Here is a 25,052-nt window from a genome sequence, read left to right on the forward strand (position 1 = left end):
GATTACGGAAATCAAACGTTAAACCAATTTGATTGGTCGATTCTTCCATGACTTTGGCAGGGGGTTTACAATCGAAGTGACAGATAACTACGGCAATATTTAGATGATATCAACAATAACACTTTTAGATACGTGTGGTCGGCAGTTGTCATGTTTAAAATGAACAATTATATAGCTTGTTTTTATTTCGGCAAAGTCGAGAATATTTACTGAAACGGACCACAGGTGAAGCAGACTTGGAAATACCGAAACGAAGAAAAATGGGGCTCAATTATAATATAAATTGGCATTATTTTCAGAGAATTGACCCACATATATGTTTTTCAATGCCTAATTGTATCATATGTAAAATATTAGAGGTTTACGAATTTTAAATTAATTTTTCATTTGCGAATCGCGGCCCGATTGTCGTTAGAGTTGAATTACCGAAATGGCCGATAGTGGACCCAAATCGATATTTTTACGAGAGAATGGACCCAATATAGGATCTATTAATCTTTGGTGTGTGTATAGAGACCATATGCATTTTTTTCCTTTACCTAGAAGTATTTTGAAAGAATTTGCAATATACCGAATTCACGATCAAATTTTCGATTGTGACGAACTACTGAGACGGTGTTAAGTTCATGTTAAGTCAATCTGATTGAAATCAGCTGTTACATATGTACACATGGCTACGTTTACTATGCAATACGCCTACGTATTTTTTTTTCAAAGACGGAAAACGGAAATCCGGATTATCTAAAAACAAATGCAAAAAGACTTGTGATATTCACTTAATTTAACATTCAGCCATTAATTGTTATTTGTAGTTTTATAACTTCTGAAATAGTGTGATCGATTCTCTATATAATATTGCTGTGGAACTTGTGTTATTTTTCAAACAAATTCATTTTGATATTTTTTTAATTTAGAACGTTCATCAAGTCATGTTCAAGACTTGAAATTCTCGCTACACCATACTTCAAACACAGTAATCAATGAATTGAAAATTGAAGTCAAGCAAATGAGTTAATATTTACCTAAATAATTTTTCAATATACAACACATGTTCAGATGGCTATTTGTGCCATGCTGTTACAAGATTTCAGTTATAATTCTAAAATTGAATTAGTATGTAAATATATGTTATACTGTCAATATCCACAAAGCGAGTGTAGTCTACTGTACTCGGTCATGCCGTAGATAGCGGTACATATACGTACTGCTTACATCTCGTGCTTACTTGTGTGAACTATAAATCAATAACAAAAATGGTTCATATATTTCTATATATGACTTCACAAATTATGCGGTGTCTGAAGATCTGAATGAAGTGAATAAACGATGTATTAAATTATTTTTATGAAATATTCAAGTCATAGATCATTCTTTTTTTAAAAGTACTGATTTCAGGTCCATTTTGGTAATTCAACTATAACGGCTATTAAAATACTTCTCGTTTTTTTGTTAAAGCTGGAAAACGGAAATCCGGATTATCTAAAAACAAATGCAAAAAGACTTGTGATATTCACTTAATTTGATATTCAGCCGTTAATTATTATTTGTAGTTTTATAACTTTTGATATATTGTGATTGATTCTCTATATAATATTGCTGTGGAACTTGTGTTATTTTTCAACAAATTCATTTTAATAATTTGTTAATTTAAAATTTTCATCAAGTCATGATCAGGACTTGAAATTCTCACTACACCATACTTCAAACACGGAGTAATCAATGAATTGATAAACTGAAAATTTACCTTAAATAATTTTTCAATATACAACACATGTTCAGATGACTATTTGTGCCATGCTGTTACAAGATTTCAGTTACAATTCTAAAATTGAATTAGTATGTAAATATATGTTATCCTGTCAATATCCACAAAGCGAGTGTAGTTTACTGTACTCAAAGTCATGCCAGTAGATAGCGGTACATATACTTACTGCTTACATCTAGTGCTTACTTGTGTGAATAAATCAATAACAAAATGGTTCATATATTTCTATATATGACTTCACAAATTATGTGGTGTCTGAAGATCTGAATGAAGTGAATAAACGATGTATTACATTATTTTTATGAAATATTCAAGTCATAGATCATTCTCTTAAAAATATTGATTTCAAGTCCATTTTGGTAATTTTACTATGACGGCAATCAGGCCTAGAATGGCGAATAAGCCCCTAATATTTTACATATGATTAATTTTGACATTGGAGAACATAAAATTGTGTCCATTCTCTAAGCACTGGTAGAATGTACAGAATAGAGCTTCATAAATATATTCTCAAAATTACTAATTACCCCGGTAAATATAACATTTTACATAAACCTCCCATGACTGATGGTGAACTTAAACTTGCAAATCTCCTGTGTCATTCCAATTTTGATATGTGTAAATATATACACGTACTGTATATATATATATATAGTTATAGAAATGGAATGCTTCACAATTTGCATACAGTTATGGAATCTTATAACACCCCCAAAAATGTTCTCACCACATAAAGGTGTGATTTGTGCAATTACATTGCTGAATTGTGTGGTTCAGTATGATTGGATGATCAACATTGGAAAAGGACAATAAATAGGGAATGTGTCGTCCCATCGAATGGACTGTAATCTTTGTGATCAGGTTTGAAGTTGAAAATGAATCTTCAAGTTTTCTTTTCCTGTTTGCTGAATTATTCGATGAAGATAGTCTTTATCTGGTTGTTATTCTTTATCACATTGTTTACCATCCTGTAATTATACCAGAAGTTTTATCTTCTCATATACAGATTTATTAACATCAAATGATTCCTGAACAAAAGGAGTCAAGTTTTTTGTTTTGAAGTACCATAAATGCTTGGGTACAGTTTCAATAGGATACATTCCTAATTCGGGCCTTGATTAGCAGCTCTGGTTTTGGTTTTCAGTAATTCTTTATGTGTGTTTCATCATATTAAGTTGAAATACAACTATGTATGCCAAACTAACGATGGAACTAGCCTAAATTTAGTTCATATTAGAAGTTGGCATCAATAAGGTCACAGAGTCCTGGCTGTATTATAACTGATGATGCCTTCCCGAAAGAAAGAAGACATATTTTATTTTCATCGATCCAAGATAGATCAACAAACTTCCAATTTCAATTAGGACCTTACAGAAACATGCATGTGTACAATCAAATCAGAACAGCTGCAAACATTTCAAATTATTTGCAATTAATTCCTAAACCGATATCAGTAAATTTATCAACTTAAAACTAAGAAGATTACTGATTTTGCATTAAACAATAATGTTCGTTTACAGTACTTCCAGTACTTTGATTTTTCAAAGTTTACAAGCAGCTTTGCTGATTCAGAAGTATATCAATAATCTTCCACAAGCATTAAAGAATATATAGCAGATAAATATGATATACATGTTTTCTTGAATATTTATAGAATAGGAATAGCCAAATTAAGACATTTCATCTGATACAAAAGTAACTGTCTGACTATAAAATCCAATTTTAAATTTCTTATTATATGACCTCAGACCCTGACGTTTCTCAGGGCCTTAACGCTTTGGCCCTTTGATTATGAGCAAGCAGTTCCAAGGTTAAAGTATAGACCTGGCTGAATAAAAAACTTTGTGTGTTTAGTCAGTATGTATTATATAGATGTGTGTTTGACAATTAATATAAAAAGAATGAGAATATTTAATGTAAGGTACATTTTGTATAACATTGGTAATTTAAAACATTTTCAGAAAAATGATCAGCAATTGGCTTATGAAGTTGGGACAGAATATTTGTTGGGTTTATTATGACCTCGTGGGTATGAATTACCATTTCTACGGTATAAGCTGAAGGGGGGCGCGGGGCAAATTTATACTTTTACATTTATAAACAAGGTGGTTCGTTGTTTTTACTGACCTGTAATGGAGATGGGTGGGCTTATTACCAGGCATGGGTTTATCGCTGGATAAATATGGTATTGATACACATACTTGTAGAAGGACAATACACAAATCCAGGGACAGCATTAGAGATTAGCAATGATACCACTGGGCATGTTCGTATGTATACCTGAGGATTATTGCCTTTGAAAATCTATAACAGATTGAATCAATATTCTGATTGATACAGGTGAAAGACCATTTACTTTTAAAACACTAAAATTGAATACTAGTGTACTTTGAGTTTGGTTATATACCTAACACACAAAATACTTCAGGAGAATACATTTAATTATATATACAATTTTTAGCCCACCATCATCAGATGGTGGGCTATTCAAATCGCCCTGCGTCCGTGGTCCGTCGTCCGTCCGTCCGTCCGTCCCTCCGTCCGTCCCTCCGTCCGTCCGTCCCTCCGTCCGTCCGTAAACAATTCTTGTTATCGCTAATCCTCAGAAAGTACTGAAGGGATCTTTCTCAAATTTCATATGTGGGTTCCCCTTGGTGCCTAGTTATGCATATTGCATTTTGAGACCAATCGTAAAACAACATGGCCGACAGGCAGCCATCTTGGATTTTGACAATTGAAGTTTGTTATCGCTATTTCTGAGAAAGTACCCAAGGGATCTTTCTCAAATTTCATATGTAGATTCCCCTTGGTGCCTAGTTATGCATATTGCATTTTGAGACCAATCGGAAAACAACATGGCCGACAGGCAGCCATCTTGGATTTTGACAATTGAAGTTTGTTATCGCTATTTCTGAGAAAGTACCCAAGGGATCTTTCTCAAATTTCATATGTAGATTCCCCTTGGTGCCTAGTTATGCATATTGCATTTTGAGACCAATCGGAAAACAACATGGCCGACAGGCAGCCATCTTGGATTTTGACAATTGAAGTTTGTTATCGCTGCATATTGCATTTTGAGATCAATCGGAAAACAACATGGCCGACAGGCAGCCATCTTGGATTTTGACAATTGAAGTTTGTTATCGCTATTTCTCAGAAAGCACAAAAGGGATCGTTCTCAAATTTCAGATGTAGGTTCCTCTTGGTGCCTAGTTATACATATTGTATTTTGAGACCAATCGGAAAACAACATGGCCGACAGGCAGCCATCTTGGATTTTGACAATTGAAGTTTGTTATCGCTATTTCTCAGAAAGTAATGAAGGGATCTTTCTCAAATTTCATATGTAGGTTTCCCTCGGTGCCTTAGTTATGCCATATTGCATTTGAGACCAATCGGAAAACAACATGGCCGACAGGCAGCCATCTTGGATTTTGACAATTGAAGTTTGTTATCGCTATTTCTCAGAAAGTACTGAAGGGATCTTTCTCAAATTTCATATATATGTTCCCCTTGGTGCCTAGTATGCATATTGTATTTTGAGACCAATCGGAAAACAACATGGCCGACAGGCAGCCATCTTGGATTTGACAATTGAAGTTTGTTATCGCTATTTCTCAGAAAGCACAAAAGGGATCTTCTCAAATTTCAGATGTTAGGTTCCTCTTGGTGGCCTAGTTATGCATATTGCATTTGAGACCAATCGGAAAACAACATGGCCGACAGGCAGCCATCTTGGATTTTGACAATTGAAGTTTGTTATCGCTATTTCTCAGAAAGTAATGAAGGGATCGTTCTCAAATTTCATATGTATGTTTCCCTCGGTGCTTAGTTATGCATATTGCATTTTGAGACCAATCGGAAAGCAACATGGCCGACAGGCAGCCATCTTGGATTTTGACAATTGAAGTTTGTTATCGCTATTTCTCAGAAAGCACAAAAGGGATCTTTCTCAAATTTCATATGTAGGTTCCTCTTGGTGCCTAGTTATGCATATTGCATTTTGAGACCAATCGGAAAACAACATGGCCGACAGGCAGCCATCTTGGATTTTGACAATTGAAGTTTGTTATCGCTATTTCTCAGAAAGTAATGAAGGGATCTTTCTCAAATTTCATATGTAGGTTTCCCTCGGTGCCTAGTTATGCATATTGCATTTTGAGACCAATCGGAAAACAACATGGCCGACAGGCAGCCATCTTGGATTTTGACAATTGAAGTTTGTTATCGCTATTTCTCAGAAAGTACTGAAGGGATCTTTCTCAAATTTCATATATATGTTCCCCTTGGTGCCTAGTTATGCATATTGTATTTTGAGACCAATCGGAAAACAACATGGCCGACAGGCAGCCATCTTGGATTTTGACAATTGAAGTTTGTTATCGCTATTTCTCAGAAAGTAATGAAGGGATCTTTCTCAAATTTCATATGTAGGTTTCCCTCGGTGCCTAGTTATGCATATTGCATTTTGAGACCAATCGGAAAACAACATGGCCGACAGGCAGCCATCTTGGATTTTGACAATTGAAGTTTGTTATCGCTATTTCTCAGAAAGTACTGAAGGGATCTTTCTCAAATTTCATAAGTAGGTTTCCCTTGGTGCCTAGTTATGCATATTGCATTTTGAGACCAATCGGAAAACAACATGGCCGACAGGCAGCCATCTTGGATTTTGACAATTGAAGTTTGTTATAGCTATTTCTCAGAAAGTAATGAAGGGATCTTTCTCAAATTTTATATGTAGGTTCCCCTCAGTGCCTAGCTATATATAGTTTTGCATATTGGGACCAATCGGAAAACAACATGGCCGACAGACAGCCATTATCGCTAAATCTTAAATTTTATATATAGGTTCCCCTTGTTGGAAAAATACTAGCTATAGAGGGCTGTTTCTGAATTTACACAGATTAGTAAGACTTAGAGGAAGGGAAAAGTAGAGAAAAGATCAATCTGACATGGAACCTATAAAGATCATTCAATGGTGGGCGCCAAGATCCCTCTGGGATCTCTTGTTATATAATTACAGCCACAGGTAGCATTAAAATAGCAATAATAAGTTTCTAGCTGAATATTTTAAATTTTATAAAAATGTTACTTTTCCATTAAACGAAAGAAAGAAAATGATATATTGACAAGAAAACTTTTCCTAAAACAAATGTTGTTGACAATTGTAGAAGGCTTCAACCTTGATCGATTAGGTCCATATTTAGAATAAAAGGCTTCCTATATAAAGACCTCCATGATACATCTACATGTAGTTTCTTTTCTTCATGTTATTGTAAAAAATATTCATAGATTCTGATAATTTGTGAATTATGTTCTGTTAAAGATTCATGATGAGACATTGAAAAGATTTTAAGTTATGATCTAATTTACATAAAACTGCAGTGGGATCCTGCTCTAGCTGCAGGAAGTGATAGGGTTTAAGATAAAGTACAGGTAAGAATTTAAGTATATGGCTCATGTCGCAAACAGTTCAGCTATAGGACAATAAACTTGTCCTGTTTATAGCAGCTGTGCAACACAATTGACTGTTTGCAGGCTACCATTTACATACAACTCTGTTAATATTGAGCGCAGTGCCAAGCATGTAGTACCGGCTGCCCGGTGGCAGTGGTGATAATCTGGGGCATTCCTCTTTAATACAATGTACATGTATCAACTGAAGGGACGAACCACTGCTGGCAGGAACATTATCAATATGGTGATAATAGTATCAGAAGTGTTGGAAAACAGATATTTGACCTTGACCTTCAGCTTTCGTGGCAAGCATTTTCGAAACAGACTATAACTTATGGGAATATGTCTTCCCACCTATAATTTTTTTGAAACAGTCTGTAAGTATAGAAATACACTGATGGATTTGTTAGATAATAAAACAAGGATTAACTACTGACACCGGAGATGTATTTCCCAGGATTAATTACAGGCACTGATGGTGGTATACAGTAACACATATATAACTGCAGTGTGATCCCAGGTTACTGTAAATCAGGCGGCCACTATTTTTCCAAGCACATTTTTTGGACTGTGTTCCATTCTGACTTTTTTTTTCAGTTTAAAGTGCAAATTCCTAACATTTCAATTTACTGCTAATTTTTTCCATCCCAATTTCATCGATTTTCTTCCTAAAATGAGACAAAAAAGGTCCTATCATTAGCATAGTGAAAACAAAAACGCATGGTTGTTATTCCATGAAATACTATTAAATATCCTGTTTCCGTAAACATGTTTCCATGACAAAATTAACATTGGTATTGATTGTAATTATTTTTCAGTGCATAATTTTGTCCTGATAAGAAATGCTTTCACCTAAAGTAAATATTGTCCCCATGTAACTACCACAGATTATTATACTGCAGATGTCTGGATTTAGCTGGACATTAAATATTTAAGCTGGCTTTATTAAGCTGACCAATTATCCTTCATGACAATGGAAACAATTCTGTATCTATAATTCAGGACAAAATATATATCTCCAGCCTCCGAATCAATATGTCAGTGAGATGATAGAGTTGCTCATCCCACATCAGTTTGGTAGATATTTTGTACCTAGCAGTCTAATTATTTATCGATACCTTCGTATAATATGTAGTACATGTATAGGTGAATCTGGTACACTTTCTTGAAAATTCTGAATTTCTCTCCAAGCATTCAATCATTACTCGGTATAACCCCTGGGTCATAAAAATATGATTAAGCATGTAAGCTAGGAAACCGTCACATTTCTGTTATGAATTTTTTTTTACTCATTTGACGTACTGTGAATGAATGTTGTGGGACTAGCCTATTTGGTGCTGGTGGTATCATTAATATCTTACATTCTGGGATAGCCTGTTGTCTGGTCTTGTTTATCATTACACTGCCATCTTATATCATGTGAAAGCCTATTTTCTGCCTGCAAAATGTCATCACTATACTGGTATAAAATGTGCTCGATAGAGCTGTGGTGCTATTGTATTGCTGGCCTATCCAGACCCACACACACGTATTGCCTACTGTACTGGCACCTTATACAGGAAATGCTGGGGATAGTTGTCAATTACACATAAATTACTCTTAATCAGACCATGTACAAACATTGGAGCTTTTCTCTGTACGAGATAGCTGTGGTAAATGTCCTTACATTGAATGTTCCCAGTACTTCATGATTATATTCTTGCGACAAATTGTACAATGGTTGTCATGAAATTGATGAGAAAAATTCCCTTCCTATTTCGGTCTCACTTAAAATATTGAATCCTTAAGAAAATTTACTTTTATTGTGTTTTTCATGATGGATGTGGAAAATGTCTAAAAGTGTATGTTTTCATATCAATTAAAGCTCTCTGAATTAGCTAGATTAAAGAATCCTTTCAACAAACTCATTCTACAGTATGGTAAATGTCCTAAAATCAAATGATTATTATATGTTTATTTAGGGACTATAAATTCCATTGAATCAGATTATTGGTACGGTAAATATCCTTAAACTTCATGTTTGAGATAATTTTGCAGAGACTGAGATATGGAATCCTTACAAAAATTTACAACAGGGTATGGTAAATATCCATAAATTGAATGTCTAAAAAAAAATTTAAAAACTCTGAAGTAGATTATTATGTCCCTGACACAAATTGACCAATCTTATACCGTATTTGACCTAATAAGGGCGCAGGGCGCGGGTAATTGACAGTGGGGGCGCCCTTATTAAGATTAGTTATTCTGAAGTTTTATGAAACAGACTATACCTTATAGCAGAATACCCAAGGTTGTGGAAATAGTAAAATATTCAGTCATAAAAATATTCCAGATGAAGATATCTATTCATTATCATATATTCCTGTAAACTTGTAAACCATGCCAGCTGATCTTTAGACCAGAGAACATGTGTTCCACCATTTATGTTCAAATGGAACTCTTTTGTGTTCTATTTATAGAAACAGGTGATTTCCCAGATCATATCAGACATCGTTTTCTTTGACCTAATAATTGATTTACAATGTCTTTTACTAGCTTTCTGTTCTGAACAAAAGTTATTTATCAACAAGAATGAAGTCTTTACTTTATCTTCAAATAAAGATGTTAAGTTATTATTTGTATGTGTGTTTAGTTTTGGGTGCTCTTTGCACTGACATGTCATCTGTAGCCTGTAGGAATACACAAAATGTGGCGAAAACATGTGTTCCAGTTACTTAATTTGCTGAAGAAAACTGAACACATAAAGTAGCAAAATATTTCACATGAATTATTACTTTTGAACACCATTTTGACACTCAGTCAAAGATTTATTTCCTTGAAAAAAGGTAGGGGCGCCCTTAATAGGGCAGGCACGGTACGTGCAGATATGGTAAATGTTTAAAATTTCAAATGGTTTAAACATTTTTCACAAACATAAAATCAAACCCTTTTTGAAAAATTAAATGTCTATATGACTAGATGTAGAGGATTATGACTTGCCTAGTTCATCCAGCATCCTCAGGACATATACATAGTTTAGCCATTGTATAAGAGGACGTTCTTGAACTAAAATAGAGTATGTAATTAACCCATCATTTGTCCACAAGAAGGTCAGTTCAAAATGAGAAATATATGGCTGAAGACTGCATTAATGTAGAATTGTAAAATTAGCAAATAAAAGCTGTGACCATAAATACTAACCTTAGCTTTTCTACCATTTTAAGCCCCAATATAGGCAACTTTCACTAGAAAATTTTGAAGAAAAAAATTATTATTATAATATATGTAGTTAAAATTAATATAGCTGAGGTGTTTCAAGATGATACCGTGTGTTAGTATGGATATATAACAGCACTGGAAATTCACTCTTCCTTAAACATGGCTCTATTTAAGATCATTGCCCAACAAGGGTAAGAAAATCCTTAGTCGTTGCCATGAAAGGTCTGAATTCTGAAGCCCCCACTGTCAATTACCCGCGCCCTGCACTCTTATTAGCTCAAATACGGTATGCTGAACTATAGTAATGAATACGATTATGTTAACACCTTTTTCCTCACTTATCAGATCAAGAGTCCCTAGCTACTGTACAATGTGTTACAGTGTAAAAGGACTTTTCTGCGTCTGATTTCAACATCAGTTAGGCTTTTAACTTCCAATACCTTTCTACCTCATCCTCTATTGTCACAGTTGTGGACTGTCCGTAGTTTGTTTCCCGTACTAGTTCCATTCTTCTTTTTACTTCTCCTGTTAGCTTTTATCTTCCACAAGGTATTTCCTCTTTATGCAGAATATGCAGATTGGTCACATGTTTCTTTTCAGTTCGTATAACATCAGTTTATTTGTTTAGTGGGGCCCATTTTGATTAATTTTCATTTCTATCGATGTTCCCACCAAGTGTTTCTTAATGGATACCACTCAGCTTAAGTGTTAACTTTGCATAATTATCAAGTGGATTTTTTCTCAGAAACTTCCTGAATCACAGAAATTTGACAAATGACTCCTATATTCACTTGGGGCTTATAAATGAAAGCTAAAGCACCTTAATTTCTCTTTATATCTTTTCTATTATTAAATCTTCAGCGGCATGAAATTTTAATGGTCATAACTTATGCATTTAATCACAAAGTCAAGCACAGCACTGAGAATGTTTTGTAGATTTGAAATATATATATTAATATATGTTTTAATAGTTTGTTCTTTAAAATAAAATTTCTAGATACATGAAAAGTTAGCATTACTAAATACATGTATGTCTCATTCTGTTGTTAGGAATATAAATTATATAAAAAGTTAGCGTTACTAAATATATCTCATTCTGTTTTGAGGAATTATTGCTTGCTCTTCATGTGTTTAAAAACAACCTGGGTTTTCTAAAATACAAGGAAATGTCATGATGCTTAAAAAAAACTGTGTTTTTATAGCTCACTGGTTATTAGCTCACCTGCCCGAAGGGCAAGTGAGCTTATGCCATGGTGCGGCGTCCGTCGTCCGTCCGTCTGTCCGGCCGTCCGGCGTCAACTTTTTCATTTAAACAACTTCTTCTCAATAACCAAGAGGCCTAGGAACTTCATATTGGGCCTGCAGCATACTGGGGTGAAGGGCTACCAAGTTTGTTCAAATAATTGACCTTGACCTTCATTCAAGGTCACATTTGTCAAATAGGCTATAATCTTCAAACCACTTCTTCTCAATAACCAAGAGGCCCAGGGACTTGATATTGGGCCTGTAGCATGCTGGGGTGAAGGGCTACAGAGTTTGTTCAAATAAATGACCTTGACCTTCATTCAAGGGCACATTGATCAAATAGGTTATAATCTTCAAACGACTTCTTCTCAATAACCAAGAGGCCCAATGACTTAATATTGGGCCTGTAGCATGCTGAATTGAAGGGCTACAAAGTTTGTCCAAATAAATGACCTTGATGACCTTCATTCAAGGTCGCATGGGTCAAATAGGCTATAATCTTCAAACGACTTCTTCTCAATAAGCAAGAGGCCCAGGGACTTGATATGGGGGCCTGTAGCATGCTGGGGTGAAGGGCTACCAAGTTTGTTCAAATAAATGACCTTGACCTACATTCATGGTCACAGGGGTGAAATCGGCTTAAATGTGTAAACAATAATTTTACGATAGCCAAGAATCTCTGAAATCTGATATTAGGCAAATATTATACTGGACTGAAGGACTAGAGCATTTATTAATATGAATAAACCCAGCATACACTGATATTTGAATAAAGAGGTAATCAGCATAGTATGTGTAGAAATGACCTCAATCAACTTCAAAGTTGCGGTAGAGCCAGGTGAGCAATATAGGCCCATTGGGCCTCTTGTTAGATTAATAAAATACCAAATATTTTATACTGTAAATCAAATCCTACACTTACTGTCTGCTCTAGCTGTCTACAACACATTCATCCTCAACAGGATATTTAACTAGACTGCCTCCAGGGAGCTAATCGGTCGGACTGTTAAAAATATAATCACCTGTAATTTTAACAGTTGTCATGACAACAGATCTTCGAACAACGTATACATGCATGGCCATGATGTTTAAAAGTTAAGGTTACAAACTGAGTTATACAACGACCATTACAGTGAGCTAACCCTTGATTGCTGTCACTGTGCTTATATAGGCCAATATAGGCCAAATATAAAAAGAAATTTGTGTCTAGGTAGTTATAGTCTGTACATACATATAGTGATAGGTATTCAGGTGCTATTTTCTTTGATTAGTTATCTTTGAAGAGTTTTATCGGGTGAGGCTATAATACCGTTTTACCAAATTTTGATCAAACAAGTTTGAGAATTAAGAGATAGTGGGTACTCGCAGGAAAAGAACTCAGATATTCAAATTCCAGCCAGGGTCATTTAAGGACGTGCCTGGTTTTGAAGGTGGAGGAAAGTCGGAGTTCCCGGAGAAAAAGCACCAGGCAACTGCCCCACTTGGGTTTCGAACTCGCACCCCAGAGGTAGATGGCTAGTGATAAAATGTCGGGCACCTTAACCACTGGGCCACCGCGGCACAAGAACATTGATTAATTCATTAAGATAGTGTTTCTGTAATTGACGTCAATTTTGAATAAAGTATTTTACAGGTATTCGTAAACTATTTGTTTTATTTTTAACCCAAAAAACAACAACAAAAAAGGAGTATATAGACCGATCATTCTGTGTGAAAGCGTGGTTACTTGATGGAGGTTTTATTAATCGCCTACTGGTGAATTCGTGGGGACTATATATAGGTGTCCATATGTATGTAACAACAATTAATGTCTGTCGGTGTTTTAGAGACTTCATTCCTTGAGAGGTTTTGATTAAACCTCACAATGATAAAGGACCATAATATCTCGGGACAAGGTCACTTAAAATTATTAACTGGGGCTTGAGCAAATAATACCTAGTATGCTTATTTTCAACATTTGTTGTGACCTAAAAAGTAAAAAAAATAGCAAAATTTTATCAAAAATATCAAAATCCTGGAATTAGTGACAACAGAACATCAGAGAAAAAAAACCAACATCATTTTGTTACACTCTACATTCAGAGTGTTATTCAGAAAATTTTGGAATCATTCAATTCTACACCAATAAAAACTTCGATTTTTTTAAAACAGATGTATGTGTGCTGCATTGCACTAATCTTTGCTGTTGCTAGGACACTAAACCTTTAACAAGATATTGACATTAATTGATTGTAATAGTGTTTGCTCCTAGCTGTCTTAAAGTCTTTTGAAACTAGGACTACTTTGGTAATCAGCCCCGAATCCCCGATTTGTTCTTGTCAGGAAAATCTTGCGATGCAGAAAGTTGATCTGAATGTTCATAGAATAGACAATTTTTTGTTTAAAAATATTAATTTTCATTACTTAAATGAATAAAAGATACTATCAACATAGATGCATCAGTGAGTTGTGAGAGTGACAGGTCAATTCATAATTAGCCTAATATTCAGGTTAGTCAGGGTGGACTCCATGTGCGTGACATGTTTAAAAAAACACAAGCCCTTAAACACCTTGAGTGAATTAGGACACATGGGATGCCAAGCCAAGTGTCGTTAACTTGGCACGGAAATTTGAATTCAGAAACAAATCATAATGCCTTCTGTACCATAGGGGTGGAGTCGAATACAAATTTTCGAAATATTTTGTTAAATTTCAACAAGACAACACCTGAACAGTTCATGGTGTGTTGATAGTGGGATGTGACCTTATGATGGAGATACCTGAACAGTTCATGGTGTGTTGATAGTGGGATGTGACCTTATGATGGAGATACCTGAACAGTTCATGGTGTGTTGATAGTGGGATGTAACCTTATGACGGAGATACCTGAACAGTTCATGGTGTGTTGATAGTGGGATGTGACCTTATGATGGAGATGGTACCTGAACAGTTCATGGTGTGTTGATAGTGGGATGTGACCTTATGATGGAGATGGTACCTGAACAGTTCATGGTGTGTTGATAGTGGGATGTGACCTTATGATGGAGATGGTACCTGAACAGTTCATGGTGTGTTGATAGTGGGATGTGACCTTATGATGGAGATGGTACCTGAACAGTTGATGGTGTGTTGATAGTGGGATGTGACCTTATGATGGAGATGGTACCTGAACAGTTGATGGTGTGTTGATAGTGGGATGTGACCTTATGATGGATATACCTTTCTCGTTCCATGGTTGTATACACTGACATTTGAGCATGGAGGCCCAATCAATATTAAAGATTGTATCATAATATGGTAATGTTGTACATATGTGAGCTGAGCAATGTACCAGGGTGTTTATTCTTGGTGGCATCTGCTGCAGGCTGCAAATTATATGTTATAACTGTTTAGTGTGGAATCAGATTCTTATGTAATACTCTATACACAGTCTGATCATCATGATCATAAACTAGGCTTCTTTGCGGAGGTGTTTTATTTTGTCAAATGTGTGTGCTTTAAATTTTCTTCAGGTAAGTGACCTTGATTTTCAAGGTCACTAGAGTTAAATATATTTAAAACATTCAAGAACAAAGTTTAGTTTATTTCCAGTAAAGGATAATCCTCAAATTATCAAAGATGAACAAGTGGTTATTTAGTCATATTGACTGTAACGTTTCATAGAATTAAGATTTAAACAGATTGAACAGGTGTTAAGACTTAAAATACTACAGTTGGCCATGGTTGCTCCTTGAATAGACAGTTCATGATTGTAAATGATTGTTATACATGTCTCTTTTCAGTGTTTTACAAACCCTTAATTATCACAATTTAAATATATATATAGAAATCTCAACCTTAAATATCGCAATTTAAACATATAATTGGTGTTTCTTGGGGGAAAAATTTCTGCAGACGTAATGACCTTTGTGTGTGGAATGCAAAAAATAACAGCACGATACTTGTCCGACTTTCTTGATGTAGACTTAATCAAGCTGCAGTCTAAATTAGCTTTAGTAAATATAGTCAACAGTTCCAGACAGATTCTAATTATAGCTGTACACGAAGTGGCCTATAAGTTAAACAAAAGGAAGGTTTGATTGTTCCATAGCCTTTACGGACTGATTTAATAACACTGCTCTCTCGGTATCTTTATCTGGAGTGGTGTGTTTGCGAGGAATTCAATTTCCTAACCCTCATGCCTGCTTCATGCGTAAACACATCATGCAACTTCAATGGTAGAAAATCTCCAATGCAAGGAGAGGTGTCTTGAAGGTAGAAAATGCAGCAGACAGGTTTGGCCTGTAAAATGACATCATGCTGATTATTTTGCCCAGAGTGCCTGAAGTATGTAAAGTGATTCATTTAACTGCTCTGCTAGTTTGCCCTGCTGCTGTATCTTGTTAATGGTGTTCCAACTTTAATTGACGGTGTTTGTTTCAGAGTGGTGCAGTGATAATATATCTCCGTCAGGGTATTGTATAATATATACCCTGGGAAGTGGCTAGCTATAGCACACACATGTATCTAGGTTTAATGAACATCTTACACACTACAGTATGCAGTAAGTAGTGTACATATGGATGTACCCTTTACACCTTGGGACTTTTACATACTATACATTATGTATTGTTCTTACCGGGCATCCAGTAGGATTAAAATCTCGGGAGTAAGGATTTAAAATCTCAGGAGTAAGAATTTAAAATCTCAGGAGTCATTGACTCTCAGCTCTAGAATCCTTGGAGACAAATCAAAATCCTGAGAGTCAAATCAATATCCTGAGAGTCAAATCAAAATCCTGAGAGTCCAATCAAAATCCTGAGATCTAGAGTTAAAATATGAAATTCACAAAACATCACTGTCAACAATTTCCATACATTTTTTTTTTTGCTCACCAGTGGCCCTTCAGTAAGTCATAGTGAGGCATACACTGTCCATCTGACGTCGGTCTGGCATCAACTTTTCCATTTAAAAAACTTTCTCTCATCAACAAAGAGGCTAAGAGAGATGAATCAATATTTGGGCAGATAAGTTCCTGAAATGGAGCCCCAAAAAATTCGGGAGAAGAAATAACCTTGACCCATTTTCAAGGTCACAGGGGATAATATTCATTAAAACAGTCAAACGACTTCTGCTCAATCAAAAGGCCTTGAAGCATGATGTTTAGCTGATAGATTGTCACAGGAAAGCTTGACAGGGTTTGTGAAGAAAAACAACCTCAGAAAACAAAAAAACATAACATGAATAATAAACGCCTTCCATTCTGTCAAATGCAGCTGCAGCACTGGTCATGTGAGGTTATTCAGGTTATGAACATCAATATGGCTGCGATTGATGTTTCACATGCATCGGACTAGGCTACTTACAATCTATTTTTGTTACAACTTGTTTGCAAGTTACCATGAAATTATGTGTACATTGACTACATTCATTTCTTCATATGACAATCTATTATAGCTTAATTATTTCAATGATTAAAATGATATTGCTGAGAACAATGGGATTAACTACAGCAAGTAAGGCTGGTAGAGTACAGTGTACCGACATTTGACACCTGTGTGCTCCAATTAGCAAGACACAGCCGGACCTTGTCACAGTTGATGAGTGGCTCTTTTAATTGACGCCATGGGGTATTTTACCATTTAGTGAACATTTTTTAAAGGCCTAATGCATCAGCTTGATGCATAGAATGCAAAAATTGTGCATCAAATTGAATTTTGCTGCTTTTTTGACCTGAGGTCTTTGGTTAATAGATGCCAAGTTGTTCATACTAATTGTACTGTCATGATTGGGAAACACTAATTTAGGTATTGCAAGCCTGCACTTAGTAATTAATGTTATTCCCTTTTGTTTGTTCGCTGGGTTTTTCGCCCAGTAAAAACCTAAGTTATTTCAAGGTATGTATATGCTATGGCCCTTTATTTGTTTTCTTTGCTTGGTTTATCACCCACTAAAAACCTGGGTTATTTTGAGGCAGGGTCTCCTTGTAGTAGCTGGTGGCTACTACCATAAACATCATACAGTAATTCTGCACAAACTATAATTGGCATTAGTTGAAGTGCCTTGCTCCGAGGACATAGCCATCGTTGCACAGGCCTGTTAAACCTTTCCTAGTAGTAAGGATTGAATAACACACCACCAATCTTATATGAGATTGCTTTAGTCCGATGTTATACAGACTTCGCTATCACAGCCCTCATTTCATGTCCCATTGTAATCTATTTATAGTTATGTATAAAGAAATTAAGTCTATCTAAGGCTGAGATAGTACTGTTCAGAAACCTGAGGCATGACCTTGAGGTGTTTGTCATAGATATTAAGAAAAACAAAACAACATACTGCCAGTTATATTTGGAGACCCGGTATGCAACACTTCAAATGTTCTATTACTTCAGTATAAGGATCAGAAATGTGACTGGAAGCATTGAACAATATTTAATTTTAGAATTTTTTGGAAATCTGGTATGCATAGTTTACAAAACATGCATATTAACTGGAATGAGAGAATGTTGTATAGAAGTGTAAGAAAAACAGTAAAATGGTAATTATAGATTCAAGTATCTTGTGTATTATAGTAAGATAATTAAATGAAAAAATGAAAATGGTTGATGATAGGAGTTGAATCTCCAAACATTTTAAAGGAATTCTATGAGAGGATGTTTTTGTGAAGAGAAATATGTGTGTGTTGAGTTTGATGGACAGTTGGGACAAGATGTCACCCATTAGCTGTGGTAGTGGTGTTTAGCCAAAAATGGCCTGTGTATATATGTGTACTGTCAGACATGAAAATAAATGTGATAGAAAAGTTGTTTATGGAGTCTAGGGAGAGTGTTCTGGTCAGGCTGGCAGTGGTAATGATGCCGTCCTTGATCGACCCAGTGTCTAGTGACAACTACAGACATGTGAGAATATTTATTTAAGTGTTGTAGAATATTTATTTAAGTGTTGTTTAATTGTTTTTGACCAGAATGTTGTGACGCTCATCTGTTGAACTCTTTCTGTCATTTCAGATACTCCAAAGTCCAATAGACCAGAAGCAAACGGAAAGAAAATCAATGAGTATTTCAAGGTAGTTGTCTGACTGTAGCTAAAGATGTATGATCTGTTATAATTATAACCAGTGGAAATCTTGCTTAGTTTGGATGACAAGAGTGATTCTAGTTCAAGTTGAAATACATTACATATATAAACAGATTAATAAATTTAATAGCACCATATATGGGGCTAAGTGTCACATTCAGGCATGGGTGTGAAATTCCTGCACCCAGTACTCAATACTCCATCTACTTTCCTATTTCTTAGAATTTCCATGGTGGAAATTGCATATATGTGAAACATTTTAAGATTTGAAAAAAAAAATTGATGTGTAGTTTTCCTATGTACAATAGATTCCTCTGTAGGGTAGTTTCCTACATGGCACATGCTCAATGAATAAAATTTGAGGTTGATGCTGTTTTATGCTTTAGCCACAAAACTTTACAATAAAATAAGTTTCAGTTCACACAAGACAGGTAATAGCAATAGGTAAAAGTTCAACATACACTGAAAAATATTGTTGGTCAAGTTAATAGGTGATATTGCAATCAAGGTTGCAGAGGTTTATAAATATGTACATTATAAATATGTACATGTTTTCGTTTCTGTGTTGGGCTCATATCTTATTTCATTTCACAGATTAATTTGGTACCTTAAACCGAGAACCACGCTGAAATCCATGCTTCAAGTTGTCAGATTTACATGATAGCCTTATCTCTTTACAGCAGAACCAGTCTCCTAGTCGTAGTGCCAACAGTCAGTCGGCCGGGACCAAGTCACCCTCACCCCAGGGGATGAGTTACAGCTACACCGCCCCCTCCCCTAGTAATCATAGCAATTCCGACAGTGTTGGCTACCCTCCAGTACCTCTTTATCATTGTAATAAGACCATACAGGTAAGTCAAAGATAAATAATCATAACGAAACCATACAGGTAAGTCAAAGATAAATAAATTATAACAAAACCATACAGGTAAGTCAAAGATAAATAATCGTAACAAAACCATACAGGTAAGTCAAAGATAAATAAATTATAACAAAACCATACAGGTACTGTACATGACCTAATAAGGGCGCCCCTACCTTTTCCCCCAAAAAAATCTTTGAGTGTCAAAATGGTGTTCAAAAGTAAATTACCCATGTGAAATGTTTTGCTACTTTATATGTTCGATTTTCTTCACCCAATTAAGTCACTGGAACAGAAGTTTTAGCCACATTTTGTCTATTCAGTGATACAGATGTCAGTACAAAGTGTGCCCGAAACTAATGCTAAACACACATACAAATTACTGTTACTATTACTACCATATTTATTTGAAAATTAAGTAAAAGACTTAATCATGCTGTTAAGTAACTGTTGTTCAGAACAGAAAGCTAGTTAGACAGTGTAGATCAATTATTAGGTCAAAGAAAACAATGTCTGATATGATCTGAGAAATCACCTGTGTCTATGAATAGAACACAAAATGTTCCATTTGAAGTAAATGATGAAACACACATTCTCTGTTATAAAGAACAGCTAGCATGGTTTACAAGTTTACAGGAATATTCAAGTGATATTCAAGCTTAATTTATGATAATGAATAGATATCTTCATCTGGAATATTTTTATCACTGAATATTTTACTGTTTCCACAGCCTTTGGTATTCTGCTATAAGGTATAGTTTGTTTCATAAAACTTCCGAATAAAACTTCCGAATAACAAATCTTAATTAGCCCCCTCCCCCCTGAACTGTCAATTTTTTCACGCTGTGTGCCCTTATTATGTCATATATGGTATGTCCATGATAAATTTAATACAACCATACAGGTAAGGCCAAGATAAATAAATTTTAACAAAATCATACAGGTAAGTCCATGATAAATAGATTCTTATCTTATTGGGTTTTAGGGGCCGATAACGGGACCCAATTAATCCATATTAAAGTCAAATAATCAAAGTGATCTACCGTTTACTCCTGATGATTTTCTTTCCAATTCAAATGATACCAAATGCCCCATCCCAAACTAGTTTAAAAGTCAGCCCTGGTCTATGATGGGTTCCTGCTGAACATGGTCTGTTCCATTGATGAATATTGTACACAAGTAATCATTCATATCATATGCCCACATTCCTGCCATTCATTCATTTCTTGTCAATATTATTTCATATTCTTATGCATTTACTGTATGATTTGTTTTTTCATTCTCATATTGTCAAGTATTTGATGAGACAAACGGTTAATGTTATAATCTGACTGCAGTGACAAATTTTCTAAATTCATGAATTAATAGAATTGCCCCTAAGTTTGTGGCTTTTCTGACATTTTAATACTATTCATTGAGGGAAAACTTTCTTAACTTGATACATTATATCATTAAAATTGCCAATTGAATTCCAATATTGAAATGCAAATTTTTTAAACAATAGGGAGACGTGTAGATTTTAAAACCCGATGTATACTGAATTTGTTTGTATCCTTTTTGCCTTACAGACGGACTTAAATCTACAACAGATAATTGTCCTAGAGAGCAAGTCATCATCCCATATAGAACAGAAGGATAGCAAAATAGACGACCTACTACGGGTAACTTCTCATACTACCATAACACCATTCTGTTACTCACACATCTCCATTAAACCATTCCCTTATTCTCATATCATTCATTACCTTAGTGCTATCAAACCGTTCCAACATTTACACATTTTGCCATAAAACATTCCTGTGATATGATTATTCTTACATTCCCATAAAACCATTCCCATATTCTCACATGTGATGGGGAATTTGATTCAAAATTCAAAATCAATCGTCTGTTATATTCAGAAAGGCCTTCTGGGCCCGGTTGTTCAAAAGGCGATTAGCTTAATCACTTGATTAGTGAAAATCTCATTTCTCCTTTACTTCAAATCATAATTTTATGTGTGTATATTCTTCAAATCAGCAGGTATAAAGAGACTGGTAGGTGTTATAATTTCAGAAAATTTTGTCGAATAAGTTTTACCAGAAATTATTTTATCAAGATTTTAATATTGTTGTTAAATTATGGTTAGCCTAATCACCTTTTGAACAACTGGGCCCAGATGTAGTTATATGGTTAAATAATTGGTATTTTATCATATTATTTTTGGGTAAATTTGATTAAAATGCGCAACTTATCTAGGATTCAGTTACGAATGAAATATATGAACAATTATCATCTTTATTAGGTCACCTGAGACGAAGTCTCAAGTGACCTATTCTAATCGCCTTTTGTCCGTCGTCGTCCGTCGTCCGTCGTGCGTCGTGCGTCGTCCGTCGTGCGTCCGTAAACTTTTTACATTTTCGACTTCTTCTCCAAAACCACTTAACAAAATTCAATGAAATTTGGCAGAAAGTTTCTATGGCTGAAGGTCAACCAAAATTGTGAATTATATGGTCCCCACCCCCCAGGGGCCTGAGGGGTGGGGCCAAAAAGGGTCAAATTGACTAAAACTTCAAAAATCTTCTTCTCTACTCTCAGATATTATGGAGTCAAACACTCTTTATAGATGAAAGGGTCTTGTGGTGCTTTACCAAAATTGTGAATTGCATGACCCTGGGGTCTCACGTTTGCCCCTGGGGATGGGGTAAACTTTACTATAGTTTATATAGGGAAATCACATTTTTGACTATTATTTGTTGGATTTGTATTGGAATTCATTCCAACTTGTATCAAATTATCAGCATGGGATGACAGTTTGATGGTATGTACATGTTGGCCCTAATTGACCCCCAGGGGCTGGTGGGCGGGGCCAAAAAGGGTCAAATTGACTAAAATTTCAAAAATCTTCTTCTCTACTCTCAGATATGGTAGAATCAAATACTCTTGATAGATGGAAGGGTCTTAAGGTGCTTTACCAAAATTGTGAATTTCATGACCCTGGGGTCTCAGGTTTGCCCCTGGGTAGGGGGTAAACTTTACTATAGTTTATATAGGGAAATCACATTTTTGACTATTATTTGTTGGATTTCTATTGGAATTCATTCTAACTTGTATCAAATTATCAGCATGGGATGACAGTTTGATGGTATGTACATGTTGGCCCTAATCGACCCCCAGGGGCTGGTGGGCGGGGCCAAAAAGGGTCAAATTGACTAAAATTTCAAAAATCTTCTTCTCTACTCTCAGATATGGTAGAATCAAATACTCTTCATAGTTGGAAGGGTCTTAAGGTGCTTTACCAAAATTGTGAATTTCATGACCCTGGGGTCTCAGGTTTGCCCCTGGGGAGGGGGTAAACTTTACTATAGTTTATATAGGGAAATCACATTTTTGACTATTATTTGTTGGATTTCTATTGGAATTCATTCTAACTTGTATCAAATTATCAGCATGGGATGACAGTTTGATGGTATGTACATGTTGGCCCTAATTGACCCCCAGGGGCTGGTGGGCGGGGCCAAAAAGGGTCAAATTGACTAAAATTTCAAAAATCTTCTTCTCTACTCTCAGATATGGTAGAATCAAATACTCTTGATAGATGGAAGGGTCTTAAGGTGCTTTACCAAAATTGTGAATTTCATGGCCCTGGGGTCTTAGGTTTGCCCCTGGGTAGGGGGTAAACTTTACTATAGTTTATATAGGGAAATCACATTTTTGACTATTATTTGTTGGATTTCTATTGGAATTCATTCTAACTTGGTTCAAATTATCAGCATTGGATTACAGTTTGATGTTATGTACATGTTGGCCCTGGTTGACCCCCAGGGGCTGGTGGGCGGGGCCAAAAAGGGTCAAATTGACTGAAATTTCAAAAATCTTCTCTACTCTCAGATATGTTAGAATCAAATACTCTTCATAGATGGAAGGGTCTTAAGGTGCTTTACCAAAATTGTGAATTTCATGACCCTGGGGTCTCAGGTTTGCCCCTGGGTAGGGGGTAAACTTTACTATAGTTTATATAGGGAAATCACATTTTTGACTATTATTTGTTGGATTTCTATTGGAATTCATTCTAACTTGGTTGAAATTATCAGCATGGGATGACAGTTTGATGTTATGTACATGTTGGCCCTGGTTGACCCCCAGGGGCTGGTGGGCGGGGCCAAAAAGGGTCAAATTGACTAAAATTTCAAAAATCTTCTTCTCTACTCTCAGATATGTTAGAATCAAATACTCTTCATAGATGGAAGGCTCTTCAGGTGCTTTACCAAAATTGTGAATTTCATGACCCTGGGGTCTCACGTTTGCCCCTGGGTAGGGAGTAAACTTTACTATAGTTTATATAGGGAAATCACATTTTTGACTATTATTTGTTGGATTTGTATTGGAATTCATTCTAACTTGGTTCAAATTATCAGCATTGGATTACAGTTTGATGTTATGTACATATTGGCCCTGGTTGACCCCCAGGGGCTGGTGGGCGGGGCCAAAAAGGGTCAAATTGACTAAAATTTCAAAAATCTTCTTCTCTACTCTCAGATATGTTAGAATCAAATACTCTTCATAGATGGAAGGCTCTTCAGGTGCTTTACCAAAATTGTGAATTTCATGACCCTGGGGTCTCACGTTTGCCCCTGGGTAGGGAGTAAACTTTACTATAGTTTATATAGGGAATCACATTTTTGACTATTATTTGTTGGATTTGTATTGGAATTCATTCTAACTTGGTTCAAATTATCAGCATTGGATTACAGTTTGATGTTATGTACATATTGGCCCTGGTTGACCCCCAGGGGCTGGTGGGCGGGGCCAAAAAGGGTCAAATTGACTGAAATTTCAAAAATCTTCTTCTCTACTCTCAGATATGTTAGAATCAAATACTCTTCATAGATGGAAGGCTCTTATATTGCAAAATACAGAAAAAATTCTCCCTTATTCTTACATCTCCATGAAATAATTCTCATATTTACATATTAGACCATTCACACATTTCACCATAAAATCATTCACATATTTCACCTGAAGACTATTCTCACATCTCCGTAAAACTAATCCTACATTCACACAATTTCGTCATAAAACCATTCATACATTTGCCATTTCACACATTTCCCAAAGAAAATAAAAATAATCTACACATTTTGTCATAATATTTCACAAATTTCAACAGAAAATCATTCTCATTATTCTCTCATCCTTCTAAAAGCATTCACCTATCACCATAAAACCTCTCTTATAGCCACCATATATACAAACCATTCTCATATTCTCACATTGCCACAAAACCACTCTCATATTCTCATGTCACTATCAACCATTCCCATTGCTACCAAATCGTCCACCAATCAAATGGTTAACAGGATAATTAATACGTACACCATATTAACACAGATACTATACTGACCAATAGTCACCATATTATCCAAACAGTATCAATTCTTCAACTATCGGGTGGTCGGCCGGCACAGTGGTAACACACAGTTGTAGTGCACATATACTCTCCAT

The 25,052-nt window shown here is 35.5% G+C and overlaps 1 protein-coding gene across 3 annotated transcripts in view; it reads left to right on the plus strand.

The window, feature by feature from the left end:
- LOC117343160 (serine/threonine-protein kinase tousled-like 2) overlaps positions 1-25,052 on the plus strand; it is a 65,819-nt gene that overhangs the window by 17,731 nt on the left and 23,036 nt on the right. For all 3 annotated transcript variants that reach the window (XM_033905485.1, XM_033905484.1, XM_033905486.1), the window contains exons 5-7: positions 18,637-18,695; positions 19,387-19,557; positions 21,137-21,229. In XM_033905485.1, coding sequence (XP_033761376.1) covers positions 18,637-18,695; positions 19,387-19,557; positions 21,137-21,229 — 323 coding nt within the window. The remainder of the gene's footprint in view (positions 1-18,636; positions 18,696-19,386; positions 19,558-21,136; positions 21,230-25,052) is intronic.

This window comes from Pecten maximus, chromosome 15 (assembly GCF_902652985.1).
Source record: "Pecten maximus chromosome 15, xPecMax1.1, whole genome shotgun sequence".
NCBI lineage: Eukaryota > Metazoa > Mollusca > Bivalvia > Pectinida > Pectinidae > Pecten > Pecten maximus.